This window comes from Magallana gigas, chromosome 2 (assembly GCF_963853765.1).
Source record: "Magallana gigas chromosome 2, xbMagGiga1.1, whole genome shotgun sequence".
Classification (NCBI taxonomy): domain Eukaryota; kingdom Metazoa; phylum Mollusca; class Bivalvia; order Ostreida; family Ostreidae; genus Magallana; species Magallana gigas.
Genome location: NC_088854.1, coordinates 43,686,509 through 43,705,352, shown reverse-complemented (window position 1 = coordinate 43,705,352; position 18,844 = coordinate 43,686,509). Strand labels below are relative to the sequence as shown.

Below are 18,844 nucleotides of genomic sequence, written 5' to 3'. Positions count from 1 at the left end.
TCGTTGACATAATTTATAAATAGACATGAGAGTAAGGTACACGTAGACGTGGTTCAATTTTGACGTTATCTTGACTGAGCAGACAATCACGTGACTTTAGATAAGAGGGGTATTTCGATCAGACCTACCCGTAAACAAAAACAGGATATGGTTCGGAGTTAGTAGAATGGCTGGAACATTGAAACAACTGTCTACCAGCATTTTCCCTGTTAGTGGAGGTTCTGATCAGGCTTTGAGGGTTGGAGGCGGTGATTTGACCCAGGGGCTGACGACATCCGTGGACCGTGCCTTGCAAACGACGGCTGGCAGGCTGGAGTGGCTGACTTTGATGTTCAGGGAAATGAACGGGGAGGGGTGTCAACTTAACTGCTCCGGGCACGGGAGCTGTGACAACGGGCAGTGTATCTGTATGGTAAGGTTAAGTACAACTCGGAGGGGGAGGGGAGGGGCCGGGCTAATTTCCTGACCCGTGATATCGAGTTTTATTTCACAGCAACATTTTTTGTTGAATGTGTTAAGTAAACTTGATTTGCCGGAAATATCTATTGAATGAGAATTCGAGTGAGAATGTACATTGACTATCATAGACGTCAACGTCTAAAGTCTAGAGAGTTATAAATTCATGCACGAACAACTGCAAATTAAGTGGGTTTTTTAATTATATTTTTGAAATGCCGTGCTATTTCGGAAGGGAAAGGGTGAACATTTAGGACCTTTTGAGATTTAAGAAATTTCATAAATTTAAATTGAGAAACCCAACAAATTGACCAGTTGTATACAACGATAGATTATGATTAAAAAAATCAATATAGATGATATATGTTTTTACATTTTCATCGTATAATATTAACCTTTTTGGTACATAAAATATAGGGAAAAATGTAATTTGAACATTATTAATTTCAGATTTGAAAAATACTAGTACTTGATAACATAAAAATGTTATATATAGCATACAATTTGATAAATGTACATGTAATTTGGTCTTGAAATGAAAATATAAAATTATACCTCATTTCAAATAAATAGATTGTATTGTTTTGTTCTAATTTTCCAAAAAGATAACTTGAAAAAAAACAAGTCTATTTTGCCGTGTACAGTGCTTCCTTAATCTGAGATGGAATTTTGTAATTTATCCTTATTGCAGTAAATGCCAGGTTTCTTATTTCGTGTATTTATTGATTTTCATTATACTCTATGCATCTCATACTCAAGGTTTACCCATTATGTTTGAAATGATTGAAAATAAGTTGAAAATTTTATCAAATCATTTGCTATTTTATATCTTAATGACGCTATTTACTGTTCGCAAAATCTTTTGAAGAACTGCAAAACAACAAGATATATCTATTGCAAAATTGTGGAATCTGAAAATAAATCTTAAAATGATTATATCAAAAAGGCGGGAATTAATTTCAACAATTTCGGAGTCACATTAAACAGATAGATTTTTTTTTAATTTGCAAATAAGAAATTAGCCGAAAAGCAACAAAATCACTACGTGAAGTGTTGAAAAAAAGAAGAAAATTACATAAATTATCAATGCAGTGTCAAGTTGATTTATTTGACAAGAGTGTTCAATCAATATTGTTGCTTGTCTATGGACGTGAATTTTGTGGATTTTTTAAATAAAATTTGCAATGATGGAACATTTTATCATAAATTCTGTAACTTTTTGCTACATCATTCCAAGATATTTGGTAAAAATGGAAATTCACACATTAAAAACATGCTCCATTTCTTTTTGATCGAAAGTAATTATAAAAAAAAAATCTCAAATCGAAAAATTAATCTACGAATTTGGCGTTTCTGAAACAAAAAAATGAGAAGTTGATTTGAAAGATTTATAGCATTTTCGAATTATATTGGCTTATTAAAATCTTATAGAATACATGGTGTTTGAAACCATGTTTGTAAATTCATTAAAGTTATAATTGAGAGAGTTAGCTCTCTAGGTTAATTGCTAATCATACTTTTTTTTCCTTTTTTTTTTTACTTTTGTATTGTCACTCCAATGCATGCAATGTATATGTATTATATGTATTATTGTTCAATTTTTTGTGTTTTCCTTCAACACTGTAACTTATGCAGTTCAGAGAATAAAGAAATTGTCATTGTCATTAAAAACCAATTTAAATAAAAATCGGCAATCTACTTTGATTATCTTAGTTAAAGCAATTAATTATAGAATTTACAAGTACTTTATTACAGTAGGTTTTCAACATGAAATAAACGTTTACCAATTTAAGATAGAAGTGTGGTAAATATACCAAGGTATAAAAGAAATTGAAGATAAATAATTGTAAATTATAGCAACAAGAAAAAATGCGATAACTATTACTAAAACACATTAAAAAAAAAACAAAACTGGTATTATTCTTTTAAAACAGATCATATCTTGTTCGAAATGCTGAATTTTGTTTCTAAACATTTTGCTTTTTCTATAAGGAAATAAATCGATAGGTGCTTCCCGGTCTAGAATTCCCATACTTCACATTTCTACATGTACTAACATGTGCAAGGCCTCAGTATTTTTTTTTTCAAACATATCTTGATCATAAGTCAGCATTTTTTTTTGTCAAGCAAGTCTTAATTTCAAGTCAGAATTTATTATTTTATTTATTAAAATATCTGTATACCGTTGTTAATATGGCGTTGGGATTCAAATGAATGAATGTGTATTCTTCTTCCATCACTTGATTCATTTTATCAATAGCTTAATCTCCAGACAGACAGAACAAACAATTGGTCCATATGTTATACATATACATGGAGATAGGGTGACCTCTAACCCTCCCTGCTTTTTGACCTTGACCAAAACTTGGACGTGTGTGGCTGGCATATGCATTTTTATCACATGCATCATGCCGGTGTGGATCTAGGTTCAAATACCTCAGAAAATATAATAATAAGTTTACGTGGAAAAACAGTGTCTGATTTGTACATATATTTTTTCTCAAATTGACAGGTGCAGTATGCAGGAGATTTTTGTCAGGACCAAAACAGGGGATATTTTGTCGCCTTTGGAAGCATCTTCGCTACCCTGAGTGCCGTGGCCATAATTCAGCTGGTCAGTACATGTATCTCTGTTAGCATAAAACACCGATCTTCATAGGGGTTTTCCGTACTTAGAATATTTTGAGATTGTGTATGTGATGCGTAATGATGGACATACATGTTGCGTTTCTTGAATCTATTCACTTATTTTTTTTCTCTGCCATTTTTATTTGGTGATTTTTTGCCACACTTTTATTTTTTTTCATTTGGACAGTTTCTTTATAATCCTTTTTTCAGATAAGGTATCGAGATGTTATAGAATCCAAATTTATATTCAGCAAGTCTCGTTTATCCATTTTCTTTGTTAAACAGGTGCTTTGTATCCACAATGAGTATGCCAAACAGAAGCATAAGTCCATCAGAAAGGTCCTTCGTATCAACGCCCAGAAACTTCTCTATGCGCTCACATTTTTTGCAACAGCCATTAAAGGCATTTATTTTTTCACAAAGGTCAGTTGATGGGGTTTTTTTTCTTCGAGAAAGGATTAACCTTGGGAAATCCAATGCTGATTCTGGAATTCGTTTCCTGGTCGCAGCAAACGTCTTATTAATGGCTAATGATTTGCGAAAGAAATGAAAGCGTTTTATTATTTCGAAATTACAGATCGAGCTGGAATATCGTGTCTCAGTGTGTTTGGGCAAAATAAGGAACTCTCACTGTGCCATAGATTGTAAACTAAATTTTATTGGTGACAACTTTATTTGTCAATTGACTAGATATTAAACCAGTTTGGGGACAGTTAGCTTCACGTTCTAGCCCACTATATGTGGTAAGCTTCCATAAATTCAAGAAACAATGAAGGACTCGTTCGCAGCGAATTAAGTTAAATATCAGAAAGTACATGTACATCCTTTGTAAGCTATTCACCGACAATGAGTGACGTTACATTTTAGTATTTCATGTTTGTAGCCTAATTTAAAATAAATTCCGTTCGATCAATTTATTCAAAGAAGATATTCGCTTTTCGCTACAGATTTTATCCCAATAAGAGTTCTTTTTTTCTGAGCTTTTTAACGTCAAATATCTTAACGTTAGCTTTATCTGATTATTCATTCTTATTTTAAAACAGTGGAGTATATCAGACATAGCCTCTTCCAACCTCTCCAGTGCATTCTATCCCGTCATGCTCTCGGGATTTTCATTCATTATTTGCTTTTGGGCAGAGGTAAGTGGCCGGCGAATTCTTATTCCAATCATGGAATTGTTCTCCCCATTCAAGTCCCTTGGAAATATTCAACAGACGGGTTTTCTGAACTTTCTTTCCCCTTTGCAGGCCTTTCACCTCGGCGACATTAAGTTTGATAAGCCTCGTTTTCTGGGTAAATCCATCATCGGGTTCCTCGTCTTCAACTTCTTGATGTACTCTCTTCTGTTCATCCAACTTGTCGCTACTGACGTCATCGATGATCCAATCACCACGGTAATTTTGTTTTTTCGTTTTATTTTGTAAACGTCTGGTTGAAAGATTTACTAATTTTTAAACTTTTTTTATGTGAGAGAGAGAGAGAGAGAGCTGTCTCAAATTTGATAAGTTGTTTACGGAAGAACATGTATACTGAGAAATCGAGTAAAGTATTGATTTGAAAAATAAGACAGAATGTTGCTCTCGTTATAAAAGAATTAACATCCAAGGAATTAATTCGCCAACGCATCAGAAATACAATTGAGATTGGAGCATTATAAATCACCTTTCACCATTATGTTCTCCAGGAACTGATCACCAAAGTCTGTAATAGCTGCTTTGCGTGCCTGATGATCGTGGCTGTGGTCTTTTTCTTGGTGTACGGGGTGGAGGTTTATTTCAAGGTCAGTACCCACTATATTCTGAAATTCCAAGACGGACAATGAGGAACTTAACGTAATTTCTTTATTGGAACATTGACATTTTATTTTTAAAAGTGTTGAGATGCCCTGAATATATTGTTCGTTTAATGGTCTTTGCTATATCCATACTTTATATTTTTAAAAATATAAATCGACTATTCCGAAAAAAAATTTATACCCAACATGCAATCCTTTATCACCTTGAGATTGAAAAAAAAAATTAAATTCTCCTTAACTAGTTTTAATTAGTTTAGTCACAATTTTAGCTTCTTATTTTGAAAACATAAGATTTGATTCAAACAACAATAAATAATCCTTAATAGGAAAGATTTGAAATGCTCCAAGGAAATGATATAGCGTTCCGTATTTCAAAAAGCATCAGTTGCAATATTTGAGAGACAGTTTGAATTCATAAGTTGTGGTCAATAATCAATAAAATGCTTTATCTCAAGTGTACTGATATTTTTTAGACTTTTGATAAAAATATATCAAACTGTTGAAAGTTTAACAAAACTTATGGTTTTTGTTTGTTTATGCATTTATTTTTTTTGTAAAGGGTTCTTTAAATTGTAAGCTACAACCATCAAAGTAATGCAGTAACAATGTTTTTGACTAATTTCATAAATTGCAAAACGCCTATGTAGAAGGTAAAATGATTACAAGGTTGTACAAAAAACTAACAATAGATAAGGATAGAGGTTAACATACGTATACCCCGATAACTGTCCTGGCATTCTGGAAACTCGAAGGTTAACTAAACAGACATGTTCTGGGTTTGACGAGAGCGTGATCTGTGTTTACAAAAGCTTCACCTGGATTTTACAGGTACATGGAGCGTTCAACAGCAAAACTGGCAGCGTGGACCCTTGGCAGTTGCACGCGTCTCGTCTGGGTCTGATTGCGCAGGCGCTGTTACAACTGTTCACGGCCGTGTTCATAATTGCAGACGTCAAAAGAGACATTTGGAAGAATCGGTCAGTGGCCGTAAAATCCATTTTGTTTTTTACTTAATGTAGAACGAAGCCACTTTTCATGTTTAATATCGCCGCGTACGGTATTCTTTATTTGTAATTAGTATTTTTTGTCTAATGTTTTTTCCAGTTTGCCGATAATAAGTCAAAACTTCTACGACATTGGATTTAGAATCGTCGAGTTTGGCGTTGTGCTGTGGTTTCCTTGTGTCTTGTGGAATTGCAAAAGGTACTTGACCTAGGATTTTCAAAATAATATCAATTAGTTTTTTCTAAAGGCAATATTTCCTTATTATTACATGTACCATTTTATAATTTCTTATATTTTAGTCCAGAAAACCTCTGGGTGTTGAACCCTACAACATTATTCAAAAGTTTGAAGACGTCGGAAAAGAATGAAACGGATGCTGTGAAAGATTCAAATCAAGAAAATTACGGGTCTTTGTACCAAGTACATGGTAATGATAGCTCTACGTCTTATTTGTTAGACACATCATACAACCCTGAAGTATAGAAAAAAATTTGGTTTTTGATAACGAAATTTTTTTGAAGAATTTGAAAATAAGAGTGTGTGGGGGGGGGGGGGGGGGGGCATGGGGAAACTTGATCTTGCATATTGTGTAAAGTCTCATCACACAGTAACACAAACCTAAGTATAGAAATATTTGGTATATTTTATTGCGAAAACTAAACGAATAAAAAAAAATATATAAAGATGTTAAAAAGAAGGGAGAATGTTGATTAACATATTTTGTTGATTTTGTAGGTGGGAAACAAGACTGCTGGATTTGTTATGACCCCGACAGAACGGACGTGGGGTCACTCATCCAGCCGTGTCAGTGCCGGGGGGACGTGTCCTCGGTCCACCACGAGTGTCTCCGGAAATGGTTGATAGAGGTAAGGTACAAGTTTCAGGCCTTTATGGGCGATACTAACTACTAGTGCAATGTGTTTGCGTCAGAGAAGCATAAATGTATGCTGACTTTAAAAATTATTTTTTTACCTGCAGTGTGCGGATCAACAAAAGGAACTGAAGTGTAAAGTGTGCAATGAACCTGTGAGTATGCCTGAAGCATAACATCTCTAGTGAAGTACTTGTTTTTAAGGAAAAGAAAGAGGGATCTCCGTCAAACTTTTATTTTCTATTTCAGTATAAAGTCAGTGGAGGCTGGTCTTGGTTTCCAAGAGGGTTAAAACCGCGTCATTGGTTACAAACCTTTCTCGTTTTGATTGTCATCACTTCCGTTCCTTTCATCACGTATGCGGTTACCCACTCCGTGACGTCATTATACATACGAATATTTGTAATTGGTGTGTGTGTCCTTTTAGAGATCGGTTGTCTCAGGTATGTCTAAATTTAAGGCGCCATCTCTTTTAATGTTAAGATGGGGACCGAATATTTGAATGGCAATGATTTTTTCTCGTAAATCATAAATGTAATTCTATTTTTCAGAGTGTTGGCCTCAAGTTTTGGCGTTTGTTACAAACGAGGGCGACTTTCAACAATAACAATAGCTGGGCGAGAGGTCAGTAGTGTGACAGGGACGCTACCCAACTCTGCTCTGTCACTTCCGGCATGCGCGTCTCCGCCAGATGTAAATGTTGGGAGTCTGGGGGACAACGGAAGTGACGTCAGCAATTCCTGTGTTGTGACTTCACATGACTATTCAAATTCCCTGTCTGTGAAGGCTGTTATTGAACAAAGTTGAACATCGCCTTCATGAACATTCCGTGACGGATTAATTTTTATACATATTGATATTTTCCATAGTGTTATTGTATTAGTAAGGAGAACTTTCTCTATCTATAGCTTCAAGAACCTGTGGTTTAGTTTTATATGTGGACCCACACCCCATTTAAAAATGACCCGAATCCGCTCCTGACAATACTTGGTGTTGCTGGAATGCTTTTAAAACAACTATGGATGATTATGCATAATACGATAATATTATATGTACATTTGTAATTATTTTATCAAAGAGCTTTTTTCATCAGTTTGTTTTAGAACTTAAATGCTTGTGTTTTTAAAAAGTGTCGAAATATGTCCTTGTAATTACCGGGGTATTATAATACCTTTTCTGATCGATTTGGTAATTACAGCTTTCTGTCGCAACTAATGCGAAGTAAACTGTACTATGTACATGTACAAATGATGGTATGAATTACAGTGTTGCATTAAAGTTTGTCTTGCAAACCGCATTGTCTTTTGTAAAAACTGGGACTATATTGTAAAAGTAACGGAAAATGTTTTCATGTATATCTCTCTATACTTGGCTCGCATTACTTTTTAAAAAGCAGAAAAATTTCCAAAGTTTAGTAGGTAATTTGTATATTTTTAAAGATCGAATATTACGTTACAAATAATTCAGTGCTATAGTAAACCGTTTTAACGATTCTTTTAGGACGGATTTAATATGCTAGAGGAAATGTAAACGGAATAAAGATTGACCAGGGCTGCGTTTTACAAAAGAACTTACAACTTATGAGCAAATTAATGCATGCTAATTAATCACCAACTAATATATATTTGTAAACAAATGGTTTTATGTTAGTTTGGTTCTCTAAAACCATTTTACGTGACTGTAAATATTTACGACTTTGTCTTAAGTTCTTTTGTAAAATGCAGCCCAGGTGTACACATAGGTATTTATTATTTTATTTTAATATGGGTAAGTAATAGTTAAGAATCTATGCTTTTTAATATGTCCATCCTTTAGTTATAGAATACAAGAAATGATTTATGATCAAAATTAAGGATACACTCATTATTTTGAAGACTGATTTTGGAGGCAAATTGACAACGTAATATTCGAGCTTTAAAAATATGCAGTGAATAAGTTATTGCATATAGAGGCATGATCACATAATTTAATGGAAACACAGAAGAATGTTAATGTAGGCACATGGCAGGCAAGTATATTGGTACGTCTATTTTGACGGGTTATTATAAATTCATCAATAATCTCAATGTTTTTGTTATAAATATTTCTCACTGACATCTAGCAAACGTTCAAGCTGAAACCAAAATGAAAACATACTGGACATTATTGGTACATGAACCATTTCTCTAACTGTGAAGGAGCCGTTTAGAAGAAGACATTAATTATTCATGAAAACGAGAAGAGTTCAATGAGTTGTCCTGCGGACTGTCAGAGTATCATGTGCTACTGATCGTGGATTTCCAGCGATGGTCAGACACCAGCACTTTCAATTTTTTTTTTTATCTATTAAGTAACTATTCCTCAAACTTTCTTTCCATTGATTGTCTTCAGTCTATGTTTTGGCACCCCGTCAAACAAAAGGAAACCGGAAGCCCGTTCTATCGTTTCTACCGGAACCAAGAAGTTCTTCAGCGGCGTGTTCTCTGGGAAACTCTGGTTGGGTATGACGAACGAATTCATTTCGAACTCTCCTTTATCGGTCTCCATAACAATGACTTTGAAAAAGTGAGTAGGTACAGAGACATTGTTTTTGCCGATCACCTCATATTTTATGTATACTTTACCATCTGGCTCCAATCTGCAAGTAACAATAATTTGTCCATTATAAGATGTATAATAGTTAGTGGTAGATAACTAATAATATTTAAGACTGATCATTTATACAAACCGTGGTAGATACAGAGGTCCCGTACAGACATACACATTCCTGTGTTTCCTTGCAAGTGCTCTCACGTATTTCTCAAGATCGTTCCAGACGTCTCGATTAAATCCCTTACCAACCTGTCAAGTGAAATCGTATACACATGTACAGTAATTTGATATTTAGCAAACCTTTTTGCATCGTTTACAAAGTAATTTAAAAGAATATTCCAGGGGGGGGGGGGGGGGGGTTCCATGATAAAAACTGAGTGTAAATCTGCCCTCCCCATTTACTTAATTGCTATTGTGTATACATAGTTATTTAGTTACGTACAAAATATATATGCATGGAAAATGTTTGCATTTTGATTACCTGCGGTGCTATATTACTGAGGCAGAAGGTATCATCCATAGCTTTTTGGGAATGTCTGTGGTTGCTTGCAGCCGCCATATGACCTCTGTCATATCCGCTTCTCTTGTAATCAGCATTGGTGGAACGGAAGAAAGGGTGAATTGCCTGATCCTCTGTAAAATCACTCGATTTTCTATCAACTTTGTCGTTCTTTTCAACGTGTTCTTTTTTTAAATGTTCGAATACCCAGTGAGGGACCCTATTCCGCCTGTCGTATAGTACGACATGGTTTTCAAACGGACGTAATGGATCAAATGAAGGCACTCCGAAGGTCAGTATTTCCTGTAGGCGATTAGGTGGTCTACTTATCTGAGTGGATGCATAAACCGTACTCACTGGAAGAAAGGATCTTACTGTGTCAGAGATGGGAGATTTGTTCTTTCCAAAACTTTCGTTGTCCTTGAAAAAATCGTTCGCTGTCAAACTACTCTTTCCAAGATTTTCAATTGAAGTGTCGCGGTACTGTCCATTATTTCGCTCGTAATATCTCCCCAATAATATTCCAAAACCTGCACATGTGGTAGATAAGGCAAGTCTGCTATATTTTGACATTTTGTCAAAGTTTTAGTTTTGTTTACATGGAAGCACGTGTGTCATTCACGAAAATGAAAGTGGAGTAAAGCATACGTGGTTTTATTCGTATATAGCTCCATATATTTGGATAGAGATTTTGTTAAAGATCAATTGCTGGATGATCATTAATAAACGAACAGAAATTTATGAGAAGAGCACACTCTCATGGGTTAAATTTGACAGTTTAAAATGTTTAGAATTAAAAAAATATTCAAATAATATTCGAGAAGAAAGCGCGATGGGTGTGCATGGGTGTGGGGTGGGATTATAAAAAAAACTCCGACAGTGATATCACTGACCTACAAATATATGCGGGATTTTAAAACGCATTTGAAGGAGAACGTGAAAACGTTTATTCTTACCGGAATACTTTTTAGTCATTTAGATTTCCGCTCTACAAATTATTATAAACTGACGTAAAGTGGTGATTGAGAATCGTTTCCTTAGTTTGTACTTAAACCTTTTTATTTTAAAATGAAAATTCCCCCGATGATCGCATAATATAGATTAGGTGGGCACTTGTGAAATCAACAGAAATAATGAAACCAATTAACTCGAGAGGGAAATCACAATTGGGATAACGTAATATGAACTTTGATTACCTTACCGTACAAGTTGCATCAGTATGTATAAAACGATTTTATCGTGGGAATATAAGGGTTTAGAAATTAAAACCTTCCTTATTGCGACTCCAAACCGGTACATTATCAATTAGCCTACAAATGAAGAGTACCCATATATTTTGTCGATTAGATTTCAAACAATTCCCATTTGATCTTTTGATTTAAACGCAGAATTTGTTAGACTTTGCTCAATTTACGTATAGGCACGGTATTTTTAGAATGGATTTCCTCAATCAAGAAACGATTTGGAATATACCTATACAAAAACTATACAACTGATGTTGTGTAAATAAATCACCATCTTGGGTTCTACTCTAAGGATAGAAAGAATTGATTGTATCTATGGACAACAAAGCCGCTTTACGAAATTACAGGTAATCGATGTTTATGTTTATGTTTATGTTTAATTAAGAGAAATACCAAAACAAAACCAAATTCGTAATAATATCTTAATAATTTTTGGGGAGGAATTACATATTACTAAGGAACAGAAGGGTTGAAAAAATAAAGAAAATATTTTTTTCATACTATCGGTCCTTTCAATTGAAAGCAAAATTAATATTTACACCAACAAAAAAAGGAATTCCTACGCATTTTCACAATGTCAAAATTTTGTGTTTGTGTGGAGTTCCATAATCACAAAACTTTAAATTGACATTATGAAGATGATTCCTACAATATTTTTTTTTTATCTTGAAGGCATTGCTATTGCTTACGTGTATAATTATGCCGACACAAAACTAGAATCACCATGGAAAAGTTGAAATACTTAATATTGCTTTTATCTGTTGGTATTGCAATTGAAATTCATAACAAGATGAAACACAATTCTATCAAAATGTTCACTGCATGATAATAATACAATCATGGAATTTTAAAAATGAAGATCATAACAGAATTTTTTTTTTTTATTCATTAAAATTACTGAACAAGTTTGACCCATGTACATTGATTATGAAATAAACATAAACTGTTTTTATGGTTTTAAAAAGTCGTTTTATGAAAATAATACTTCTACACATATGGTCTGTTTAATTTGTGTTGATAAATGGTTCTTCCTAAATATGTTGTGTTTTTATACGGAAGGAATCTTCGGCTGTTTATGTATGTTTTCTGATTAGTAAACCAGGATGCTCAACTGAATCAATTTTCAAAATAGTAACATGTATCTATAAATCATTTTATAGTTATAGATAAAAGGGACGTGATGGTAACTAAGATCAAAAGTGTTTAGAATATAACTTTATACAAATATTTACTTTATTTCTAAAGTAAAGCATTATTTTTGTGGATATATAGAAGATCACCGTCGTTGCACCCCCACCCTTTGAATGACATAACGAAATTGTTTGTTTATTAAAAATTTGTCTTCCGAAAGCAAAGAATCTCTAATCACTTGACTCAACATTTATTAAGTGTGTCGGTAGTTAATAATTAGATATTTAAAGATAATTTTAGTAAAAAAAAATATATAACTCTTACAGTGTATCTTCACTGTTTTTCTTATTTATATATAATTGAGAAGGTAAGCATATTCTTATGGTGTGTGTATGACACCATTGAATTTTTTTTTGTCCTTAAGACCCTTTACACACAGAGGAATATTGAGCTCTTCTCAAAATACGTTCAAAATAAAGTATTTGTGATATTTTTATTGGGTTTTGATTAAATAAAGGTTTTTATAGCTTTTAATATCGGTCGTTCAAACGCCGTTCTCGCTAGAAAGTATACTTCTTGTTAAGAAAATTTGAATTTGAGTAAAGAATCTGCACGTTGGCTTTTTCTACTAACGAATGAATTTCACTTTCAAATGATATTATGAAACATGATTTACAATGATTAGTTCATAATAGCGATAGCGACCTTGATAAATTATTTATCATTCCCTCTACCGGTTTTTCTATGACAAGTATTCAATGCAAGCAATTTTCTCTTCCCAACCCCTTCGAGATATGTTAGATCCGCATCTTTTTGTTTGTTTGTTTGTATAAATCCGGGATCATATATTTATGCCGAAGCTTTGTAGATCGGGTTCGGTGGATGGATTGAATAAACTACATTCAAGTACGACTTAATAATATAATGCACTTCCGGTCAGGTATTTGATGAATTTCACCATTGTATCAGACAAGAAAGCTTGGTACATGGTTATATGATGGTATAGACTGCTTGATATCAAACATATGACCCATATTTGGAATAAAATTACTCTTGACGATGGCTTCAAGCAGTAAAGTGAAGTATGTCCATTAGGATCTTCCAAATAAACTTTCAAAAAGCATTTTTATGCCAGATATGAAAAAAAGTTAAATTGCCTGATGTTTTGACAGATATTTTCAATGATATCAAATAAAGAATAGACAAATTAATTTAATGTTATTTTTTCTGTGTATTAAACACTTTCTTGATATTTTTGCAATACGTTTGGTTTATCTGATCAATTTTATGAAATTTTTATATTTATAAATATAAATACACTCTTAAAAGAGTTTTAAGACTTCCATTGAGGAATGATTTAAACTCACTGATGTTGACTGCTTAAAAAATTAATTCATGAATTCAATTTTGTAGGAAGCTGCAGCCCCAGATTTTCTGCACCGAGCATCCAGATGCCCCTCTTGTGGAGGATTATCATGCGGGGGACATGATCTGCCCAGAGTGTGGCCTGGTTGTAGGCGACAGGTACTTGTTATATATTTATGCGGAAGTTGTTATACTCTTTCACATGTTATGGTTTCCATCTTTTCTTTTGACAATTTTCAAAAAGAAATTGTACAATCAGAGATGAAAATCTGAAATACAATGTAGCCTCATGCAGTTATCCACATGCTTTTGTTCCAAGTCCAATTGTCCAGATAGGTGAGGCATCCGGATAATTTATAATGGTGTTATAACTGTTTTCTTTGCCTTTCATACTAAATAGCAACAAATTAATAGAAACCGATTTCTTAGATGCATGGGTAAGAATTATCTTGACGATTGTATACCCGGTACCTATTTACTGTAATAGCTCTGCATTCTTTATCACATATAAGAGTCCATAGGGCTTGTATACTAGCAGGCGCAAAAGTGCCTGTGAATATATGCATATTATAAATGTTGAAAGCTTACCAGGATGTACTGGTACATATACAATTACAATACAAGCAATAAATATGTATTTGAATAGATGTTGGCCTAAAACACTTTTCATAATTTTGTCTAATCCATTCACAGTCTTGCCCAATTTCATTGTTTATTATACTTATGAGAAATCATTATGAACATGACCTTTTCCATTTCAGAGTAGTGGATGTTGGAACTGAGTGGAGAACTTTCAGTAATGACAAATCGGACAAGGATCCGTCTCGTGTTGGAGCCTCAGAAGTAAGCTCAGATTATTGCTAAGACATTGACATCTTTTGAAAGTGAAATGCCAGAGCAAGTGCTATAACTGTGAACCAACTTTTTTTTTATGTGCAAGAAATGTACGCGAGAGTCTCGTTGTATATTTCTTGCCACAATTTAGTCTTTAAATGCCTCTGGTATATTAAATTACAGATAGTCTACATCTAGTTTGTGAAAACGAGCAGTCATGAACCAGTAAATCACAAAGTAAAGTCAGCGTGGATTAAAATTTAGTTATTTTGTGCCAAAACATTCATTTTTCCCAATTCAAGGATTTGTTTGAGCTATATTTCTTCATCATTTTGTCAACAAATGCAATAAATTACAACAATTGTGTCCTATGGGGTAGATTTGTTTAATTTATTTTAAACATTCTGTCATAATCTGTAACATTCTCTGGTGTTTTCTATGGAATCAGAATATAACAGGAAATCTACACAATAAAAATGAGCTGTTAATTTGTACTTTTGATATTGATAATTTTTTGGCAATCTTTTAGAATCCTTTGCTTGAGGGTGGGGACCTGTCTACAATGATAGCTACAGGAGTTGGAGGCTCGGAGGGCGTGTTAGACGAACATGGCAAACCGATGTACAGAAACCGGCGGACAGTAAGTACTTTAAATACACAATTATAAATGTTCAGTGTTATACATGTACTTGTATTATTATTATATTGGGTACATTGTGTAAAAAATGTTTACCATAACTATTTTTGTACAGCTGAACAGTTCAGACAGAGCACTGATCAATGCATTCAGAGAAATTGGACAAATGGGAGACAGGTTAAACCTACCAAGAATGATTGCTGTGAGTTTGTTTGGGGCTTGATTCTGATAGGATATGGATTTCAAACAACTTTTCATTATTTGAATTATTTGTATATAAACCAAAAATGTGAACATAACTTTGAAACTGGAAAATGGAGATGGGGAAAGACTTTATTGATGGAACTTGTAAATATTGGAAGTTTAAAATATCCTTGTTTTTAGATGTGATATTAGAGACCCAAATATAGTAATAACTTTTTCCTTATTCAGGATAGAGCCAACACTTTATTTAAACAAGTGCATGAAGGAAAAGCTTTGAAAGGACGCAGTAATGATGCTATTGCCTCAGCGTGTATGTATATAGCATGTCGTCAGGAAGGGGTTCCAAGGACATTCAAAGGTCAGAAACTAAATAAGTTATTGACTTTTGTCCTAAGATTAGGAAAAATATGTATCTCTAGTAAAAACAACCTTAAGTGTTGAAATTTGAGCATCTTAACTTGATATGGCTTTTATGTTTATTTTTAGAAATTTGTGCTGTCTCAAAAATCTCCAAAAAGGAGATTGGTAGGGTATTTAAGCTGATCTTGAAGAATCTGGAAACAAATGTAGAGTTGATTACTACAGGAGATTTCATGGTAAGGAGACCAATGTGTGAGAATTTTCCCTTTAATACTTAAAGATACAATACATGTAATTTTTTGAATTTGAGCACAAGGAATGAATTTTTTTTATATCATTTTTTAGTCGCGCTTCTGCTCCAATCTGAGTTTACCAAACTCTGTACAGAAGGCAGCGACACACATTGCCCGTAAAGCAGTGGATCTGGATCTGACTCCTGGGTAAGTGTTGTGTATGAAAAATCATTTTTAACAAATATTTGAATATGTCTAGAACATAATTCAGTCATGGTGTTGTTAAGATATGTCAGATTTTAAAATACATGTATTTGTTTTCAGTCGTAGTCCAATTTCTGTGGCTGCTGCTGCAATATACATGGCTTCCCAAGCTTCTGCAGACAAAAAGTCCCAGAAAGGTAAGGTTTTTATTTAGATAAAACACTAAAAAATTGCATCATTATTTATTCACCTATTAAAATATTTAGTAGTTTAATTGGCATAAAGGTACTGTAATAATATGGAAGAATTCACATTGTACATTTATGTTTACAACTCCTGTCATTTTGATGTTATAGAGATTGGAGACATAGCCGGAGTGGCTGAAGTAACGATCCGACAGTCCTACAAACTGATGTATCCCAAAGCTCACCTCTTGTTCCCAGAGGACTTTGATTTTGTCACCCCCATAGAGCAGCTCCCAGCTCAGTGATTGTTAAAACTCAGGAGGCATTAACGGGACAACCATCCAAAAAAAAATATCATTCATATTATATATATAGGTCAGGTTCTAGAACAATAACATGTATCTCATATTTGACTATCTCAGAATGAGATGTACTTTTAAAGGGAAACAAATTCCTGTACCGATAATTTTCAAAAGATTACAATGTTCTGAAGTATCTCTTCTATTTACACTGATTACATGTCTAGACTAAGAGAATGTTGTCATACTTGGTGTGTATCAATGTTTGTTGTTTATGTACTTGTATGTATACATGTACCTACATGTTATTGTGAATAAGCTCATCCTTTAAAGGTCAGTATCAAGCTAGTGCTGTTGGACAACATACGGTAATAATCCATGTAAATTAAATACTGCAACTTTGTGTCTGTATAAACTGTATTTGTTGTCAAACTAAATCAAGAATTTTAGTAGTTGTCAGTCATCCCCATACAAGATGAATGAAAAAACATTTGTATATGAATGTTCATCATTAGTACAGGTACAAGTCATTATTTCATTAATAAAGTGTATTTTGAGGCATTTTCATTAATACAGGTAAGTACATTACTCTTGTCAATGAAATATCTAATGCATAATGACCTTGAGGTCATCTGGCCAAAAATAGAAAAAAATTTATCTAATGATATATGTACAGACAAGTGTTTGGTGTGAATAAGCAATTAGTGCATGTACATTTAAATATTCAGGTATAGTGTATATTTAAAGTTTAGAGTCTGCAGATTTTACTATCTATTGTCATGTTTGTAAGGATGGATGTATAGATGTCCGAGTGTGCAATACAATATTGTTAAACTTTAGTATGAGGAATAATAATTTTTGCAACAAAAGCAGATTTTTAAGTTTGTTCTAGCTCAAAATTGAAGAAAAAAATTAGGATATCAAATCATATGTTTTGTGACCAAGCACATCTTGCGAGTTTGTTTTCGTGTGACATAATAAATGCAATATTGTTGAAAGTTTTCAGTTTTGTATATGGTTCAAGTTTTAATGCGAGTCAAAGCTTGACTACTGCACAAGACTCATTTAAATGGTATTACAAGACGAAATTATGCAAAGGAATGCTAGAAGAGCCCAAGATCACAAACTAGTACATGTACAATGTACATGTACTGTTGGTATTTAAAGGTCCAAAAGATGTGGGGCACATCTCTCTTACCAGTACTACTGGAACTGCATTTGACCAACTTCAAAATTAGTTTTAGGTTGCAATTTAAATTGTTTCATATTGTGATTTACTTTCTATCGAAATTAAAAATAAAATCAAGTATTATTTTAAATTTTTTTCTTTCCCTAAGAACCTTCGGTAATAAGCCGAGGCATATGCCCACAAGTATGTTTCAAATGACAATCGCGCAATTAGTATGTTATGTGTATTAACTTCAAATATTTTTATTCCTGTGCTTACACAACTACAGAGCATTTATTATGTGCGTGTACATAGAATGAAGAATTCCAATCGTTTGTCTTAAAGTCCAAAAGTTGTACCCCTCAACAAAGTAACGTTTATTCTAAAAAATAATACAGTAACTAAAGATAACTATTAGATATGTATTTAGCAAAAAACTATAAAATGATTATAAGTGCATGTGTTTAATTCATAATTGCGCAATTTTAAACAAAGATATAAAAAATATTTACAACACGTTTCATTGGAATCGAACACCCACAATCACATGTTTTAAGTCATTTAAATAACAAACTCAATTTAGTATTGCACAAACATAATTCAATGTTTACCGTTTGATGACCATTTTGAAAATTGAAGGAGGAAAACTTGTTTTTTACTATAGAGTGGGTCTTGGTACCATTTTTTTTAAACTGAAAAAGATAGACATTTACATGTTTTATCAGTATACGTTCTTAAAAAATGGTATGATGACCCACTCTATAAAATCCGTAGTCTAAACATCCGATTTCATTAGCAATTTTTGCTCAGTTAGCATAAACATGTATACATATATTGATGTCTTAATATCATTTAAATTTGAAGTCAATTTTTGAAGGTTTTGGCACTACTGAATGCAAAGGAGTACATATGCTTTATAAATGTAACAAAAGTGATACTAGTACTTGTAAGAAAAAAAATTGTGGGTTTTTCAAATGGAGGTAAGTGGTTTTATGCCTTGGCTTATTCCCCCACGTTCTTTGGTACAGTAAACAGTGTAACGCAATGGGTTGGAGAGTTTATTAAGAATCTGTCACGAATTCGAATCCCACTGGTTTTGAAACATTTTTTGGTCAAATATTGTATAATTTGGAAATTTTTAACCGGTGAAAGTAT

The 18,844-nt window shown here is 33.3% G+C and overlaps 3 protein-coding genes across 5 annotated transcripts; 2 read left to right on the top strand and 1 right to left on the bottom strand.

The window, feature by feature from the left end:
* Window positions 1-35: 35 nt before the first annotated feature.
* LOC105324889 (uncharacterized) lies at window positions 36-7,865 on the top strand. Its single transcript, XM_011424124.4, has 13 exons — window positions 36-412; window positions 2,969-3,070; window positions 3,370-3,507; window positions 4,128-4,223; window positions 4,332-4,478; window positions 4,769-4,864; window positions 5,708-5,856; window positions 5,984-6,082; window positions 6,184-6,311; window positions 6,620-6,750; window positions 6,863-6,910; window positions 7,005-7,198; window positions 7,307-7,865. Exons 1-13 carry the CDS (start codon window positions 167-169, stop codon window positions 7,560-7,562), a joined length of 1,830 nt encoding a protein of 609 aa, XP_011422426.3. The 5' UTR covers window positions 36-166; the 3' UTR covers window positions 7,563-7,865.
* A 207-nt stretch (window positions 7,866-8,072) lies between these two features.
* Window positions 8,073-10,469, bottom strand: LOC105324886 (endonuclease G, mitochondrial). Its single transcript, XM_011424118.4, has 3 exons — window positions 9,808-10,469; window positions 9,463-9,575; window positions 8,073-9,372 (listed from the first exon to the last, which is right to left on the bottom strand). Exons 1-3 carry the CDS (start codon window positions 10,396-10,398, stop codon window positions 9,096-9,098), a joined length of 981 nt encoding a protein of 326 aa, XP_011422420.3. The 5' UTR covers window positions 10,399-10,469; the 3' UTR covers window positions 8,073-9,095.
* On the top strand, window positions 9,983-17,828 carry LOC105324884 (transcription initiation factor IIB). Of its 3 annotated transcripts, none has more exons than XM_020065739.3 (10): window positions 9,983-10,117; window positions 13,614-13,724; window positions 14,327-14,408; window positions 14,929-15,039; window positions 15,152-15,238; window positions 15,469-15,598; window positions 15,727-15,836; window positions 15,946-16,040; window positions 16,158-16,234; window positions 16,394-17,828. In XM_020065739.3, the coding sequence occupies exons 1-10, from the start codon at window positions 10,092-10,094 to the stop codon at window positions 16,525-16,527; spliced, it is 963 nt and encodes a 320-aa protein (XP_019921298.2). In that variant the 5' UTR covers window positions 9,983-10,091; the 3' UTR covers window positions 16,528-17,828. The 3 variants fall into 3 exon arrangements, with proteins under 3 accessions (XP_019921298.2, XP_011422417.3, XP_011422418.1); XM_011424115.4 differs by lacking the exon at window positions 9,983-10,117 and adding an exon at window positions 11,272-11,416; XM_011424116.4 differs by lacking the exon at window positions 9,983-10,117 and adding an exon at window positions 13,123-13,282.
* The last annotated feature ends 1,016 nt before the right edge of the window (window positions 17,829-18,844 follow it).

What these genes read in the sequence shown, in the direction of transcription:
- LOC105324884 (XM_011424115.4), top strand. Translation starts at nt 11,385, where the DNA reads ATGGACAACAAAGCCGCTTTACGAAATTACAG. An exon ending in GGCCTGGTTGTAGGCGACAG is followed by an intron (nt 13,725 to 14,326) that starts GTACTTGTTATA and finishes TTTCCATTTCAG; the next exon opens with AGTAGTGGATGTTGGAACTG. An exon ending in GGTTCCAAGGACATTCAAAG is followed by an intron (nt 15,599 to 15,726) that starts GTCAGAAACTAA and finishes GTTTATTTTTAG; the next exon opens with AAATTTGTGCTGTCTCAAAA.
- LOC105324889 (XM_011424124.4), top strand. Translation starts at nt 167, where the DNA reads ATGGCTGGAACATTGAAACAACTGTCTACCAGCATTTTCCCTGTTAGT. An exon ending in TCGATGATCCAATCACCACG is followed by an intron (nt 4,479 to 4,768) that starts GTAATTTTGTTT and finishes TATGTTCTCCAG; the next exon opens with GAACTGATCACCAAAGTCTG. An exon ending in TTAGAGATCGGTTGTCTCAG is followed by an intron (nt 7,199 to 7,306) that starts GTATGTCTAAAT and finishes TCTATTTTTCAG; the next exon opens with AGTGTTGGCCTCAAGTTTTG.
- LOC105324886 (XM_011424118.4), bottom strand. Translation starts at nt 10,398, where the DNA reads ATGTCAAAATATAGCAGACTTGCCTTATCTACCACATGTGCAGGTTTT. An exon ending in TCAGTAATATAGCACCGCAG is followed by an intron (nt 9,576 to 9,807) that starts GTAATCAAAATG and finishes TTCACTTGACAG; the next exon opens with GTTGGTAAGGGATTTAATCG. An exon ending in GGACCTCTGTATCTACCACG is followed by an intron (nt 9,373 to 9,462) that starts GTTTGTATAAAT and finishes TGTTACTTGCAG; the next exon opens with ATTGGAGCCAGATGGTAAAG.